Here is a 17156-nt window from a genome sequence, read left to right on the forward strand (position 1 = left end):
AGGGGAAGAATGAAGCGGGGGAAATAGGAGGGGTAGACAAACCCTGAGAGACGATGGACTCTGAAAAACAAACTGAGGGTTCTAGAGGGGAGGGGGGGTGGGAGGATGGGTTAGCCTGGTGGTGGGTATTGAGGAGGGCACATTCTGCATGGAGCACTGGGTGTTATGCACAAACAATGAATCATGGAACACTTCCTCTAAAACTAATGATGTAATGTATGGGGATTAACATAAGAATAAAAAAAATTTAAAAATAAATAAATAAACAAACAAACAAACAAAAGATGTGGTCCATATATATAATGGAATATTACTCAGCCATCAGAAAAGATGAATACCCATCATTTGCATCAACATGGATGGGACTGGAGGAGATTATGCTAAGTGAAATAAGTCAAGCAGAGAAAGTCAATTATCACATGGTTTCGCTTATTTGTGGAACATAAGGAATAGCATGGAGAGCATTAGGAGAAGGAAGGGAAAATGAAGGGTGGAAATTGGAGAGGGAGAGGAACCATGAGAGACTATGGAGTCCAGGAATCAAACTGAGGGTTTTGGGGGGGGGGGTGGGAGGATGGGTTAGCCCGGTGATGGGTATTAAGGAGGGCACGTACTGAATGGAGCACTGGGTGTTATATGCAAACAATCGGTCATGGAACACTACATCAAAAACTAATGATGTACTGTACGGTGACTAACGTAACATAATAAAAAAATTATTAAAAAAAAGAAGCATTGTAATTCATCAGCCGCATTTCTTGGAAAGCCCCTAGACATTGTGTAAGCCCCGTGTCCCACTTGCCCTCTGGCAAGTGTGAAGTAAGTTCAGGTAGAACAAGGTCAGCTGCAGGACGTGAGAGTCACTGAGAAATGCAGAATTTCTCCACGTCTTTAATTATATGGCTGCATATTTATATATAGACATATATATATATAAACATTGTATATGTACATACACCTTTTGCAAGCAATACCAATTTAGCTGTGGCCACTGTACTTTATCCCTTTACCAACCCTAAATGAAAACCACCATGTGAAACACGGAGCCCAACCTCCACGAGCTGGAATGCTTGGCATGATATGGTCCCAGTAAATGGGATGGCCACGCCCATGTCATGCTCTACATGGGATGGCACCAGGAAAGGGTGCTGGGGCTGGCCCAAGGCCCTCCAGCCAGGCAGTGGCAAGGGGACGATGCTGATTCATATGTGACCCCCGGGCCCCGTCTGGTCCAATTGGGACATGAATCCTTGTCTGAGGCCAGGGAGGGAAGGAGGCCTTCTTAAAGATCTTGGGTGAGCCCTCAAAATGACAAACAGAGGAGGCATCCACAACAGTGGCACACGGCGGGGGTAGCATGATGGTGACCAAGACACAGAGGAGAGGGGAGAGGGGCCCTCTAAGGGGAATCCCACCCATCCCACTCAGCACCCGAGGGGGAAACTGAGGCCCCCATAAAATATCCTACCCAGGGTCACAGAGGAGTTAGTGACAGTGACATCAGATTTCCAGCCATCATATCAGAACACACTGTCAGGGGTCAGCAAGCTTTTCTCTAAAGGGTCAGAGTGCAAACAGCCTTTGTGGGCCACACGGCCTCTGTCACAACTACTCGGCTTGAGGCCGTGGTGTGAACACAGCCACACACAGTATGTGAACAAGCTGACATGCCGTATTCCAACAAAACTCAATTCGAAAAACTGGTATCTGGGCAGATGTGGCCTGTGGGCTGTAGTCTGCCGTCCCCTGCATTTGATCCAGAAAGATCTCGAGTTCCTGAACAGGCCAGCGTCCTGCCCAGAGCTCACGATCCGTGAACTTCGAGACTCTGCTGGACTCCCTTCCTGGACAGGGAGCTCAGATCCTGACATGTCAGGTTTGGGCACTCTGATTTTTGGCATGTTCTATTTCATATAGACTTAACATAATTAGTAAGTATGATAACACAATAATAAGAACCACAATCAATTAGCTGCCAGATCGGTAATTTATCATCTCAGTTTTACAGACAAAGAAATCAAGTCTCTGAGACACGAAGTCCCAGCCAAGGGGCCCCCAACTGGCAGGTGGCAGGGCTGGGATACCAGGCCAGCCCCTCTGCCCCTGGTCAGGGTCTCAGGATGCACAGACTGTGACTCCTCTCTGGACGAGCCACAAAGGGGGTCTTTTATGTACGTGTTCCCTCTGCTCTAGAGGGTACGTAGCACGACTACTGTTTGCATTTTACAGGGAAAACTAAAGCTTCAGTAAGTAATCTGTCCAAACAAACAGAGAAACCTGGATTTAACTCAGGCTCTTAGATCCCAATCCCTCTGCTAACCATGGAGGCTCTGAAGTCACAGCTCATGAGGGAGAGAAGGCAGGATCTGAACCCAGGCCTTCCCTGAATGCTCGTCCTGGACTCTTCCCCTCCACCCTCAATCATGCCTTCTCACAGGGGCCACATCTCCAGGGAGGGCGCAGGGAGAGGGCGAAAACTGCTTCAATGGACGGGGTGAGCAAGTCTAGGAGACCCACTGCCTCGGGCCCTCTAAAGCTCAAGCAGCATAAACAGACAGCTAAAGTATATTTATATTCTATTTCAGAGAAGGAGGCAGCTGGGGGGAAATGCAACATTTACGTAAGGTCCTTCAGAGGGACATGACAAAAAAAAACTGGTCGAGAAACACTGCCCTACGTGAAAGGTATAAGTCAATCACCTTTCTGGAAAATAGTGTATGTATGCATGAACACATACATACAATAAAATGTATATGTATGTATATTGTATGTAATTTACATATGCATATGTGAATTATACACAGATATACCTATATCTATGTATACGTGTGTATGTATATACGGATGTATACACACCCGCGTGTATGTGTATGCATATATGTATATGCATGTGTGCGCACACGCCTGTATGTGCGTGCATGCATGTGTGTGTACACGTGTGTACATTTGTGTTTATGTGCATTCGTGTGTGTGTGTGTGTGTGTGTATATAGTAAAAGCAAACACTGCATAGCAGGTGCTCAGGGCCACCCCTGAGCCAAGTGCTCCCCACGCCCCATTATATCCTCACAACACCCTATAAGGTAGGAGCGGTGCCAGGACCCCCTCTGTATGGCCGCATATGAGGCCAGTAAGAGGCTAGGAAGCTGAGGGTTGGGAAGCAGAGCTGGGCATGCCGGGTGTTGGCTCGGGCGAGGCGTAACCCCCCGACCGCACCCCACTGTCGACGCACACCTCTTGTAAGAACGGCCTGCAGGAACATACACACAATGGCACACGCAGAGTTCAGCACAAGGAAGACACTACTGCACCATCAAGGGAAACCAGGACCCAGAAGCAACGTGGGGGGCGGTCCGTTCAGAGAGAGCGGAGGGTATGTGGGTTCGTGCCCCTCCCAGCGCAGCCGGACACACACCCCCCGCCCCGGGCCCCATGGAGGCTACAGGCAGAACATCTGGGTTTGACACAGGAGTTCCTCGGTTTTAGGAAAAGACAGGAGTCGGGCAGGGACATGCTCCAAACAGCTCCCAGGGATCCGCTCCAGGCCTGGGCCTGGCTGGGCACAGCTGGGAGACAGTTCCTCTTTCCCTGATGTATGCCAATGACATAGAACTGATGGGTGGATTTCAGTTTTTCATCATTTTCAGTCACCGTCTAATAAAATTCCCCAGCACATAATCAGAATTAAGTAACCCCATTACTATTTCTAGGGGATGAGCTCAATCAGGACAAGGTTTCCCAGGAGGAACTCCCAGTGACCCTTAGGCAAAGGGCGGGCGCGGCCAGAATTGCTTCTTGAGGCTGACGCGGTCTCGAGGGCCAAGCCACAAACATCCACATGGCGGCTCCAAACCAACAGCGGATGCTGCCACAGACTCCTCCCGGGCCTTTGGGTCCACCCAGACGACTAGCTGGGTCTGGGGGCCACACACACACGCACGTTCCCAGGTGTGTGTGTGTGTCCTGACCTCCTGACCTCACCACCAGTCTCGGGCAGGCAGAGGGACGTGGGGATGAAGGCAGATGTGTGGTCAGGAAGACCTGGTCACTGGAGACAAGGCCAGCAACAGGTGGTGCCTTCTCGGATGGCTAGAAGACTCAGGTTCAGAGGGAGACGGGGCCCAAAGAAATTCTCAGGCTGGACCTGCCACCCAGGCATGCCGACAGCCAGCCCCCAAGCCCTTCCCTTGGGCGTTATTGCTGGGTCTTCAAGGGGACAGATTATTCCAGGGGTTTGAGGTGGACTCTGCTTCTGGCCAAGGAAAGACTCATGGCTGGATTCCTTCTACTGCGTAAACTTGGGAACGTTAAGCCAGCAAACTAAGCCTCAGTTTACACCTCCTGAAGCAGGGGATGACAACAGTCTCCTTCCCTCACACTCCCCTCCAGCACCCAGAGTGCCTGCCTACCCCAGGCCCTTGGCTTTCACCGCGGCCTCTGCCTGGTACTCGGGATGTGGACTGTTGCTGCTCAACCCGATTCTTCACGAGGGGCCTCTGGAAATGTCACTCTAAAAGCAGGATCACAGATGTCTCATTCAAGGAGGAACCCTGTGCCTCAGAACAATGTGAGAGAACGGGACTGATTAAAATGTGTTAGAAAAAATAACCCAGTACTACAGAGGTTCCTTAAAACACCCACGGTTGTGACATGGTATGGTTAAAGGTCTACCCAGTCCACTCCCAATTACGTCAGTAAGTTGTGTTATTTACTGACGATGCACTACGAAAAGAAAAAAAGGACACATTTTCAAGTGAACCTAATAATTCACTCATTTAGAAGGTGAAATTTCCTGTTGATGACCACAGTCAAGAGCACAGCGAGCCCTCGACGGCCAGAACACCCAGGCCGGGGCTGCCCTGCACACTGTCGGAGCAGAGGAGGGCGTGAAGAGACCCTGGCCCCCCACACAGGGAGCGGAGGCCGCAGGGCACCCACTAATTAAATGCAGAGCTGGGGCGTACATGCTGACCTTTTCCCAGTGAGAGCCACAGGTGAACAATAAAATTAATCTCCCTGCCACACGAAATAAGTCAGTGTCCCTCTGTCTCCTCCCCCCACCTCCCCTGCCACTGCCATATTGGTAAATAGAACATCCAGCCGTCCAGACTTTCTCTGGAACAGCAACACAGCTAAGCACAAACACACCGGCAAGAGAGAGACAGACGGAGAGAGGGTGCCCACGTGTCATACGACAAAACACCACAGAGCACGGGAGAGGCCACTCGGCCCAAGCCCAAGCCAGCATCTCAGCCTCGCTGTCCGAAAGCTAAAAGACAGAACCCAGGACAGTGCCTCCTGCTCGTGGGGAGAGGGGAGAGAGGACCACCACTGGGTGTCCCCAGAATAGAAGGAGGCGGAGGTCTCTCAGCCGTGGCCGGCTAGCATTCCACAGGCTCACCCCCGGCCACCCGATAAGCTATATAAAGGTTGTTTTGTGGCTACGACCGAGCCCGGGGTGGAGAAAGCTCTTAATTACAGCCAGTGCTCTGGGGTTGGGCCCCGTCGGCAGCCTCCGCCCCACGCACTGCAGGAAGCCAGGCTGAGACTAAGTCCCCTGGGGACCTGGTCAGGCCACAGAGGCAGGAGCTGATGCCATGACACAGAGGCCCCTCCCTGCACGAGCCCGAGGCCGGGGGGACAGTGAGCCGCACACCGTTAGCTTCATTCACGGACTCGGCACACAGCCACTGGTCACCGTGTGAGCCAGGCTGGCGAGAAGCACCAGCACGCTTCAGTATTAGAACTCCAAAGGATCGCAGAGGGGCAGCCTGACGGGCCCGACTCCCGGGCAGTGGGCGCTGAAGGGAATGGACACTGGAACCCCTGTCCCCACACTGCCCCCTCCTCAGCTCACCCAGTCACTTCCAGCTGGGCTTCTAGACCAGACCAGCCACAGCTCACAGCCCCCAACCCACGCTGCCTCAGGGCCCCAGGGGGCTACTGCACCCCCACCCCAGACACAGGCCCCTCACTTCCTGTGCACTGACCTGGGGTTCTGCTTCCCCTCGGAAGGGCAGCCCTGGCGAGCCTGCTGTCCCTCAGAGCCGCCCCTCCACCCTTCTGCAGCCAAGCGCTGGATGGAAAAGCATGGGCTCTGGATGCAACCGGACCTCAGCTCGGCAGGAGCAGCATCAAAGGAGAGAGCTGTTGGGGGGCAGGGAGCCTCACATGTGGACTTCGTATGTAATAGTAAAATTTCTAGCAGCCACATTTGAAAAAGTAGAACCAGGTGAGATTAATTTTACTACTATATTGTATGTATCCCCAAATCTCCCAAATATTCACATTTAAATACATGATCAGTAGAAAAGATATTCGTGAAACATTGTCATTCTGTCTACAAAAGCCAGCGTGTGTAGTCCTGTGGCACTTCTCGGTTAGGACCAGCACCCGACTGGTCACGACCCCCCCGTGCTGGCCAACGCAGGTCTGGGGCTCCCTGTGTGCAGAACTGAGCATCGACACCGACTCACAGGGCTGGGTGCGGAGCGGGGCGAGAGTGGGATGCGAAGTGCTGTCAACGTCTGGTGCTCAGAGAACAGCAAACTCCCTGGTTCTGTTCACACCAGTGGAGCCCGGTCAGGGTCCTACTCCTCTGCATCTGCCCCACCAGACGAGGCAGCATGATTCGGCCCATCCCAGCCAGCCTGCCTTTTCCAGACCCTCATCAACCTTCAGAGTCTAACCATTTGTCTCTGCTCATCAATATATAGATAAGTTCAATATTTCAGTTCATGTTGGGTATGATTTCAGGTTTGCAGAATATTCTGAACCTTTGCATTTGGAAGGGGCTAGGTCATTGCGTAGGTACGTCTAATGTGTACAACTCAACAGCAAGCACAGAACGAACCCCAGATTCCCACCCTTGATTTCCTTTAAACAACATTTAGGCGGCTCCTTCACACCCCAGGCTCTGTTCCGGGCACTCGGAAACCGCAAGGAACAGACTTTGCCCTCGCGAAGCTTGTTCTTATGTGTGAAGGCAGACCCCAGGCAGATAAACTACCAGACATGTGAAATTGCAGGTGGAAACCAGGGTCCACATTCCATCATGTAATTAGCTGCCACGTTCCTGCTGCCTCGAGTAGACAAAAGCTTCTTGAGGACAAAAAGAATGTCAGATCCCTCACTGCATCCTGGGAACTGGGCATGGACCCCAGCAGAGGAATCACTCGGTGTGCAGTTGCTGAATGAACGAACGAATGAATGAATGAATGAACAAACGAACGATTACTACAATGCTCTGCTGGGTTGCTAAAGACTGCGTGAATGAATGATTTGATCGAATCCAATGACTGCTACAACGTACACCCATTGAATGAATGTATGAGTAGGTTGGATCGAATTGAATGACTGCTACACCAAAAATCCCACATCGTTCGTCTGTGATTTTCCAGATCATCAATATGAGGCCCCGATTCAGAAGAGCCCCTGTTTGGGTTCCAAAGTCACCCAAAGATCTCTCCTGTGTGTGCAGGGACTTCTGGTCATGTGGATTTTGTGATGCTCCTTGATTTAATCTTACTAGATATATTTCAGCATGTTACTGTTAGCTATTTTATTTTGTTTTGCTTTCTTTCTAATTGAAGCAATTGTAAGGGGATTTTGTTTCATTTGTCATCAGAATCAAGCAGGCCCCTAGTCAGCTTACAGCTGTATTTACAAAAACGAATTCCCTTTAGACGACTGAGCATAACTTACATCTTACATCTATTTAGGTTTTTGGAGGAGCCTGGCTACTGTGAGTTTTCTTAATGTCATCATGGCGGACATGTGGTGTGCCCGGCTGGCTGGCATCTGGTTCCCCTTCTCTTGGTTGCAGCCCCCAGTGTCCCTTCGTGGGTCAATGGTGGTGGTGACTAGGACGGGGTCATGTGGTTTCCACCCCAGTCAGCCTCTTTCCACTCCGAAGCCACAGTGTTGGTCTGGGGAGAGCTGCAGGCCCACGCTCGTCCATCAGACTGAATCCAGGCCCGCTGGGCCATGGTCTCATCCCTCCTGGCCCTAAGATTCACCACAGGTAGCCCCAGCGTGCCCTCCCACACCTGTTCTCACTTCCTCTGCCCTCCCACCCCAGGAGGCTGGCCCCTGGGATGACATCACCTGGCCCCTTGTGGGATGGTGTCAGACAGGCTTGGGCCAGGGGAGGAAGGGAGAGGAGGGGAGGGGAGAGAAGACGGGGGCTTCCTTCCTGCTCCCTCTAGGCCACCACTGAGGAAGCAGCTGTCCTCCATGAGGTGCCTCCAGCCGCCTCCCCATCTTAACAGGGCTCTGGGCACATTTCCACCCTTGCCATCAGCCCGCTTCGCCCGCTGCCCGTTCCTGGGGGCTCAGTATCGCTGAACGACCTCAGCCGTCTCTCGACAAAGCCTTCATCAACACCTCTGCAGTGGACTATCCATGCGGGGACCCGGACACACAAGCCCGCCAAGAACAGAGTTAACGCCAAGGAGAAACCCAGACACGGAAGGAGTGGAATGAGCCCTGGTCTCCTCATTCAAGCCCGCCTGACCTCTGACCTTTTCGTCATGCATGATATAAATCTGCAGGTGGGTCCTCTACGGCCTGTGATGGAAAGCACTGTCCCTGACTCAGAAGGTCAGTGAGGGCGCCGCCTCAGTGCGGGGCACAGCAGGATGAGGCCAGTGCATGGAGGCTGAAGGCCTAGATTCCGTCCCCAGCCCTGCCCTTCTATTAACTGGGCAGCACAACCCAGTGACTTCACCTCTCCAGGGCCGTTCCCACCATTCCCAGAAACATGCCCTGGGCACAGAAATTCTTCAAAATCGAGATTCTGCCTGGCCGACGTCCAGAACCTGTCTGAACCAAGGCTGCCAGTGGGCAGGGTCTAGAGGAGTCCTGCTTCCCAGCGCCCTGCATCCAGGTGTTCTGGGATCACAGCAGGTGCACATACTCCTGAGCCACCACGTTGGACTTCTGCCTCCTGGCTGGGCCTGGGGCCCGGTGTCTAGCTCTCATCAGCCCAGAGGCCATCCTGAGCCCTGGGCCTCCCAGGCTATCTCTCCTGCCTTCCTGCCCTCTCCTGTCTTGGCTGTGGCACCCCGATGGCCTACTGCTGAAGGCCTAGCAGCTGCCCTTCCCAGGAGCTCAGCATGCTGCATGCTTGTATCCATGAGAAGGAGATCACCATAATCTATGTGATTGTAATGAGGGTGAAAGTTCACGGCCGATGCCTCACACACCGGATCGCTCTCCTTCACCTAGCACTCAGGGCAATTTCCTCATCTGTAGAACAAGGGTTAGTCCTCAGCGCTCTATCCCCAGCCCTGTTTGTTCTCTGAATTTCTCCAGCAGTCCCATAAAGGGTCTCCTTGTGTCCTGCTGTCCTGCCAGCATTCCATTCTCACAGATTTGACGGCGTCATACCCCTGCACAAAACCCTCCCACACCTCATCTTAGCACACAAGCCCTCCTTTATTGAGAGCCTGACAATCATACAAAGCCACCAACCTCAGACCCCTCCTTGACCACAACTCCAGGGCTCCATTACACTTCCCTGACTGTGTCATGCCATCCCTCAATCCCTCATCCTATGGCTCAGATGTGTCCTTCTAAAGGGTCTAAGCACCACCTCCTCCAGGAAGCCCTCCGTCATTCTCAAGGTCATCACTGAACACAACCATAGTAGGACCCCATGAGAGTCTGCAGCACCTTTATTAAGGTCATCCCCACAGTATTATATCCCTTTTTATGTATCTTTTTCGCCATCTAGACTATGAACACTCCAAGAGCAGGAGTTTTGTCTGATCTTTTTCCACAGGCCCAGAAATCAGCACAAGGCCACACAAAAACTAGATCCCCAATAAGTATGTATGAGTAAGTAAGTGGAAATGGAGATTAAGTGAGCCAAGGGAGAAGAGTCACAGAGCGGTACAGAGCCCAAGGGCGTCAGGTGTCAGACACAGTTTAGCTGTTTTCTCCCAGGGCTGCTAGTGAGGCCCGTCCCTGGGCCCAGGCCCCTGCTGCTTGCCAAGTCACGCCCAGCTGTCCCCACCGCCTGCCACAACCCCAAGGCTTCCCTATCCCTGGCAAGCTGTGACCCTCTGAGCTTCTCCCACCCGAGGAGGCTCAGTCCCCAGAAGGAGTCAGCAAGACAGAGGCTGAGACCCTGCTCCCAGCCCCCACCTGCTGGCCCAGGGGAGGGGTGTCACCAAACACTGCTCATGACCCAGGAAGGACAAATGTCACCCCAATGAAGCAGGCAGAACAGAAGCTGGACACAGACTGATGCACAAAAACCCACTTCACCCTTCTTGTCCTGTGCAGGAGGCTGTCCTGAGAATGACCCACCAAGGGTCTTGGAGGTCAGCCTTCAGGGTCAGAAGCCCAGGGGCTGTCAGCTCCCTGCCTGCTGCCCAACCCCCCTCATCGCCCATCCACAGCCAGAGTCAACAGATTCCAGACCACCTCGGGTTATCTCAGAGGGCACCAGGTCAACAACACTTGGCCTCTGGGATAAGCTGGGCCTGACCATCTCCAAACTGCCGATTGGGGATCACAGCTACAGTCCAGAAGCCTGTCTGTGCCTACTTCCTTAGACCACCTGTCCCTGCAGTCCGTTGGAAGAAGAAAGGGGCCTGATATATTTCATCTGCCATGAGCTTTAGGAAGCGCTTTGGAGCTGGCTCTGACTTGAACAGCCCTGCAGGTGAGATGTGTTCCCACTACAGAAACGGAGATGGGACTGCCAGGCATTTAACCCACTCCGGGTCTCTCGGGGTGGGTGGGGCCGAGAACCCGGCCCTCTTTAATCTCCTTCCCACCTGCGCCCTGGAGGCGGAGCCTGGGAAGGACCCAGGTGTGCGCCCTGCTGGGTGCAGGGAGGACTGGTTTTCCGCTTTCCTCCGTTACTGAGCCCCGGGCCGGTGCGCTCTGGCGCAGCCCTGACGCCTGCCAGCCGCGCAGCTCGGGGGCTCCCCACTGCTCGGGCCCCACGCCCTGCGCACACTCACTTTCACACAGGCGGCGTCTCAGCTTGCCACGGATCTTGTCGATGGCGTTGAAGTCGGACACGTGGAAGACGTGGGCGGACTTGGGCTCCGAGGCGATCTCCTCCAGCTCCTCCTTGAGCGCCTCCCCGACGCCAACGGCGAAGATGCGGATGCCCGCACGGTGGGCGGCAGCTGCAGCGTCCAGCACCAGGTCCTGGCTGCGGCCGTCGGTCAGGAGGATGGCCACCTGCTTGAAGGCATGGTCTCCCGGGCGGCCGCCGGCCTGCGGGGAAAAGCTGTGGCGTGTGATGAAGCGCAGCGCGTCGCCCGTGTTGGTGTTCCCGCCGTGGTAGGCCAGGTGCCGAGCCGCCGCCTTGACCGCCTCCCGCGAGCCGAACAGGCCCAGCTCGAAGGCCGTGGTGGGCTGGTCGCTGTAGCGCACGACCCCCACGCGCGTGCGGTCAGGGCCCACCTCGAAGGTGTCCACCAGGTTGGCCACCCACTGCCGGACCTTCTCAAAGTCCTCCTTGCCCACGCTGGAGGAGGTGTCCAAGAGGAAGACCAGGTCATAGTGGACAGTCTTGCAACCTGCGGGGGGGGGAGGGGGGAGAAGAAGGGTGACCTGGGGCAAACGGATTGGGAAAGGTCACACTGGCTGGGGGCCTTAAAGGTCCGAACCTGGCTTTCTGAACTGGCTTATGATGATGAGTGTCCCCAAGGTTGCTGTGAGATCCAGCTGCCAATATGTGTTCTTGCATATAAAGGGTTAACGTTCACGGAACACCGCTTTATCAGTTTCTTCAATAGTTTTTATTTTGGTTACCAAGTGACTTGTTTTTTAAACCTACTGCAAATAACGCGTGCTCATTTCAGAAAAGGCAATCGAAAAATGTTTTAAACACTTAAATTTCCATCTACAGAGGGGTCACGCTGTTAACCCACAGTGTATACACCTAATTATTTTCTATTTCCATACAGTTACTAATGCACGTGGGACTGTACCAGACGCGGACACATAGCTGTTTTCCCCACATCTGGCAATGTGCTGGAAACCCTTTCCCAGTGTGGTGATGCCGGTTTCCATGGATGCAAGATGCCATTGCACAGAGCATGTAATTTATTTAGCGTTAGATGTTTAAATAGTTTATAGTATTCCAATATTATAACTCATAGAAAATATATTGCACTCATTTTAAATATAAATTTGTAGAAATTCTGTCATGCTTTATAAAAATAGCATATTTTGATGTATAATATGCTTCTATTTTATAAACTTTGTAAGTTTTATATAAACTACACAATGCTTTTGATTAAACAAAATAGGACACTATATAATTTATTTCTGATCCTCAGGGCAACCCTGTGCTGAGAGCTTGCTCATCTCCATTTCACAATTGGTAAGATGAGGAAAAGGGTTTCTTTCTACACTCCAGAGAGCTGCACAAACATATAAGGGAACCATCAAGAAGCCTTGGTCTTGAATCTTGCAGAATCTGAGGCTTGTTCATATCACCAGCAGCAACTGACCAGCACCTGGCAAAAACATTCATCTAGTAAAAACAAAATAAAAACAACAACAACAAAACAGTTTGTTAAACTATCATGTTGGCAAAAGTATAAAAAATCCCCATGGTAGCCAGTGTGCAGGAGAATGTAGCCACCTGTTCTACCACTGGCCATGGGATCTGTCACACCCATTTTCAGGGTTTTAGAAGCCTTATGAAGGAGAGGGTTTTGGATCCACCACTTCCAAATTTAGGGATTTACCCTAGTAAAACAATCAGACGAAAAGGAAGAAAAAATTTTAAAGATATCTAAGAAGTTCATGCAGCACGGGCAAGCAAAATCCTGGAGCCCAGCTCCATGCTCCCCCTACAGAACTGCTCACACGACCATCGGCTGGGCTCATAGGGCACAGAGACCAGCAGCCGTGGAGTGCTGGCTTGAAGGAATTCTTATTTACCAACACAGATACATTCTCCCAGTGTCTTGCTGGGTCTGAAAAGCTGTGTGTCAATATGATGTCTGTGTGTGGGCTTGTGTCTGTATGCATCAGAGGACCTACAAAAAGGAATGTTGCTTACCTCTGGCAAGCAGAACTGTGGGTAAAATTTATTCTGTATTTCTGATGTTGTATTTATAAGTAATGAATTAATTCAGAAAAGAGGAAAACAATAACCCTGTATTCACACACACACACACGCACACACACTTCTCCATCCCACCCTACACCAGTGCCTCTCGTAAATTTTCCGTACATCCTTTTACCCCGAGTTTCTAAAATCCAAGTTGCAATCTGCTCTTGGGAGCAGAGGTAAATCCCCGCCTTCCCAGGATTGCTCCCTAACAGGATTAGAGCTTTTGGAGTGTTTGCCCAGATGTGTGGACTCAAGAGATAATTCCTGGGGAGTTTTCCTCCTTGACACAAAAGGTCATCCTTTTGTCTTCGGGACAATGATGCCCCAGCCTGTGAAGGGTAATTGCTGCTGTGGGCCAAGCAGGACCCAGCCTGTGGGCTGTAATCCCCGAGCAAATTTGGGTTAAGGCTGCAGATAGTTCATTTGTTCCAGAGGCCTCACCCAGGGGCCCTCTGGCACTCTGGTCCATGCTCTCCTGGGGGCTAGGGAGCAGACTGCATGGTGTGTGCATGCGAATTAGGTGTGCTGTCTCGGGAAGGGCTCTGACCTCGACGGGATGCCCTCGGCTCCGCCACGGGCAAGAGCCATGTGTGTGAGCCCTGACGGTGAACGCTCTCCACTGGGCTGCTGTTTTGCATGCTTTAAAATGAGGGCTGGGAGGAGATGGTCCTTGGGCCCTCCCTGTGTGTCGGCTGTGTGTGCTCTTGGGCTCATCTCTGTGGACACAGAACCCGACACTCCTCCCGTGAAGACCAGGCCATGCGTGGTCATCACTGTCTCTCCAGCTAGCTGGGCTTTGAGAGGCTCAGGCAAAGTGAAATACAGGAGGGGACTTGGGAAAAACACAGAAACACAAGGTCTGGGGTTTTTGCCTGTGTCCGCTTCCTCGGCAGGCTCGGGGAACACAGCGTGGGCTCAGGCGGGCGCTTCCTTGTGGGCACCCTCCTCACCTGCTGGGGGCTTTGAGCGGTCTTGGCCTCAGTTCCTCATCTGCAAAACGGGGTGGTTTCGCAGCCAGGTGCTCGCCCTGCCGCCCCGGGGCCCGTCCCAGGAGGGGTCCACCTGTGCCCTGAGGAGCCCAGCATGCAGCCTCTGTGTCGGTGCCGAGACCCAGACCCGCTCGTGTTCCTGAGCCCTCCTTCGCGTCTCCCCGCGGAAGGCACCTTCCCCAGAAGGCCCTCAGTCAGGTGGGCTGGACCAGCATCCCGTCACGCCTCACCCCTCCTGCCCCTGCCGCCTCTTCTCCAGCGAACTTCCCACTCCCCCATCTCCTCCAGAGGCGTATTGTCCTTGCGGCCCCGGCCGCCTCTCCTGGCGGGCCTCCAGTGTGTCCATTTCTGCTGGAATATGCCCCCAAACCCTTCACAGGACAATGCGACACAGTCCTACCCCTGCCCTCTGTCCCCAGAAGCCTGCCAGCACTCGACAGAGACAAGCTCACCGTGCGCTGTGTGGTCCACTCGGGATGTGGGTTCCGACAGCTCATCGTTCTCCCGCACTCTCCCGCACACACACTCTCACAGACACACTCCCCTCAGACTCTCACACTTACACTTTCACATGCGCTCGCACCCACACACGTGCTGACAGTCCCACACTCTCACTTTCACTCAGTCACACACACCCCTCAGACACTCTCACACGCCTATGCTCACCTTTACACTCACTGTCACACACTCACCCTCAGACTTTCACACTCACATACTCCCTTTTATACACTCCCCAGCTCTATCACACTCACACACACATGCTCCCACATTCACACTTTCTCACACCCCCCCACACTCACCACACTCTCACACTCGTGCACTCTCACGTCTACACACACACTCCGACAATCTCATACCTCACACGGTCACACACGCCCTCAGACTCTCACTCACACGCACACTTGCATATACTGTCCCCAGCCCTACCACACACTCACACACCCACACACTCTCGCTCGCACAAGCACATGCCCTCGCCGGACGACTGGCTACCAGCCACCTCCCTCTCTCACGCCATCAGTGCCCAGCGCGCTCACAGGCCACGTCTGCGCCCCACGCTCTCACACGCACACACACTGCACTCAGACGCTCACACGCACACTCGCTCCCCCCTCACCCATGCACACGCATGCTCACGCGCGGACACCCACACCGGCCTGGCGGCTCGGCGCCCAGCCCCGGCTCACTCCTCGGTGGCCCCACCTGCCCTCTGGGCCCGGCAGCCGGGGTCCCAATGCCACAGCAGCAGCAACCAGAGAAGGCAGGCCGCGGCGTCGCCTCGCAGGCCCGCCACGGCTCTCCCGCGCTCGGGAGCACGCATCTCTCGGCCGGGAAGGGACGGCGTTGGGATCTACTGGAACATGCCCTGTGTGGAGAAGAACACACCTTCAGAGAAGGGTCTCGGGGCCGTGAAGCCAAAGAAGCAGCCCCAGGCCCGTGTGCGAGGAAGGCCGCGCCCTGGCCTCCCATCTGCCGTCGGCCCCCAGCAAATGCGCACCAAGGACCCGCCGGGCCCCTCACTCCCGGCCACGCAGGCCCACCCCTTGGCAGCAGCACCACGTTTTGATTGTAATCTCTGCTTCTGGGCACTTAACAGCCTGTTTCTTTGTTTAATATGCTGTAAGAGGGCACCTTGGTACCTAAATCACGGCCCATATATAATTATTTTCCTAGGACAGGTTTGTAGGAAAACACTTAGGGCATCATATGAAATCTTGTGAAAGGACCCTGATAGAAATTCTCGAACTTCTTTCCGAAGAGGTTGTACGGGCTCTCACTGCCTCCAGCCGCGCGGGAGTGTGTGGGGTGTGGGGGGCCCCCCTCACCGCATCCCTGGCAGCTGGGACACGGTCGTTCCCTCCATCTGCTGGCTCTAAAGGAGAGACATTGCTTTTTCCTTTCTATGCATTTCTTTGACTTAGGACGCTTATTAGCTAGGTGTATTTCTCTTTCTGCATATTTTATTTTCATGGGGACATCCATTTCAGAAAGTAGTTGTCACTGTTAAAGCCAAGATCCAGGAAAGGGGAAACAGGTTATAGAAGTCTGAGATATTGGGGCGCCTGGGTGACTCAGTTGGTTGGGCGACTGCCTTCGGCTCGGGTCATGATCCTGGAGTCCTGGGATCGAGTCCCGCATCGGGCTCCCTGCTCGGCAGGGAGTCTGCTTCGCCCTCTGACCCTATCCCCTCTCATGTGTTCTTTCTCTCTCATTCTCTCTCTCTCAAATAAATAAAATCTTTAAAAAAAAAAAAAAGAAGTCTGAGATATTTATCAGTTGCCCTCACGTGCCAGGTGCTGAGGGCAGGCAGATGAAGGACACTGAACCCCCACCCTCAAGGGCGGTCAGTGACACCTGGAAAACAGTAAGACGTGGGCCCTGGGCACCAGCACAGGGATGTTCAGGGGTGATGGGAGCACTGGGACGGTGCCGTCACATGACCATTTCAGGGGTAGGCCAGGCCTCCTGGATGAGTGACAGCCAAGCCAATTTTAGAAAACTGAGTAGGACTCAACCAGATAAAAGCAGGTGATAGTTTCAGTCAGAGGGAACAGCATCTGCAAAATCCCAGAGGAAAGCCAAGGCATGGCACTAGGAGAACATCCCCCAAGCAGGACAGGTATGTGGGCTCTTCTCTGGGCAGATACCTGAATTTTCGGTCCTGTCCCCACCACCCTCAGGGAAAACTGCCCTCATCACTAACGGACCCCTTGCAAGTGCACAGGGCACATAATAGCCCCCTGACAACACCCCGAAAGTATCATACTAAGGAGGCAGCCACAGGAGCAAGAAGAAAGGCACTTTCCCAAAACGGTACATGGAGGGGCAGAGGCCAAGGTTGACCAGAGGGTGCAGGGGGAGGAGAGACACAGAATCTCAGCAAGTCCAGTGGGCTGCCCACCCCTCTCATCCTTCAAAGCTGTAGGTAAGCGTGGACTCATCTGTCTCATTCATTCTGCTGCCCGAAACCTAGAACAGTTCCTGGCACACAGTGGGCGTCTGACGAATAAATACTAGATTTAGTGGTGAATGACATGGTCATGCTGTTATCTGAGGTGGCTAGGAGCCCTTCAT

The 17156-nt window shown here is 53.3% G+C and overlaps 1 protein-coding gene across 1 annotated transcript in view; it reads right to left on the bottom strand.

Annotated features, from left to right (window-relative positions):
* The window catches only part of LOC115937954 (collagen alpha-1(XXII) chain-like), a 96345-nt gene extending 80908 nt beyond the window's left edge, over window positions 1-15437 (bottom strand). The window contains exons 1-2 of the mRNA XM_081816805.1: window positions 15285-15437; window positions 10976-11542 (exon numbers count right to left, since the gene is read on the bottom strand). Of these exons, the coding sequence (XP_081672931.1) occupies window positions 10976-11542; window positions 15285-15402 (685 nt within the window). The 5' untranslated portion in view covers window positions 15403-15437. The remainder of the gene's footprint in view (window positions 1-10975; window positions 11543-15284) is intronic.
* Window positions 15438-17156: the final 1719 nt, after the last annotated feature.

The sequence above is a fragment of the Leptonychotes weddellii genome, chromosome 4 (assembly GCF_054177405.1).
Source record: "Leptonychotes weddellii isolate Sample4059 chromosome 4, ASM5417740v2, whole genome shotgun sequence".
Lineage (NCBI taxonomy): Eukaryota > Metazoa > Chordata > Mammalia > Carnivora > Phocidae > Leptonychotes > Leptonychotes weddellii.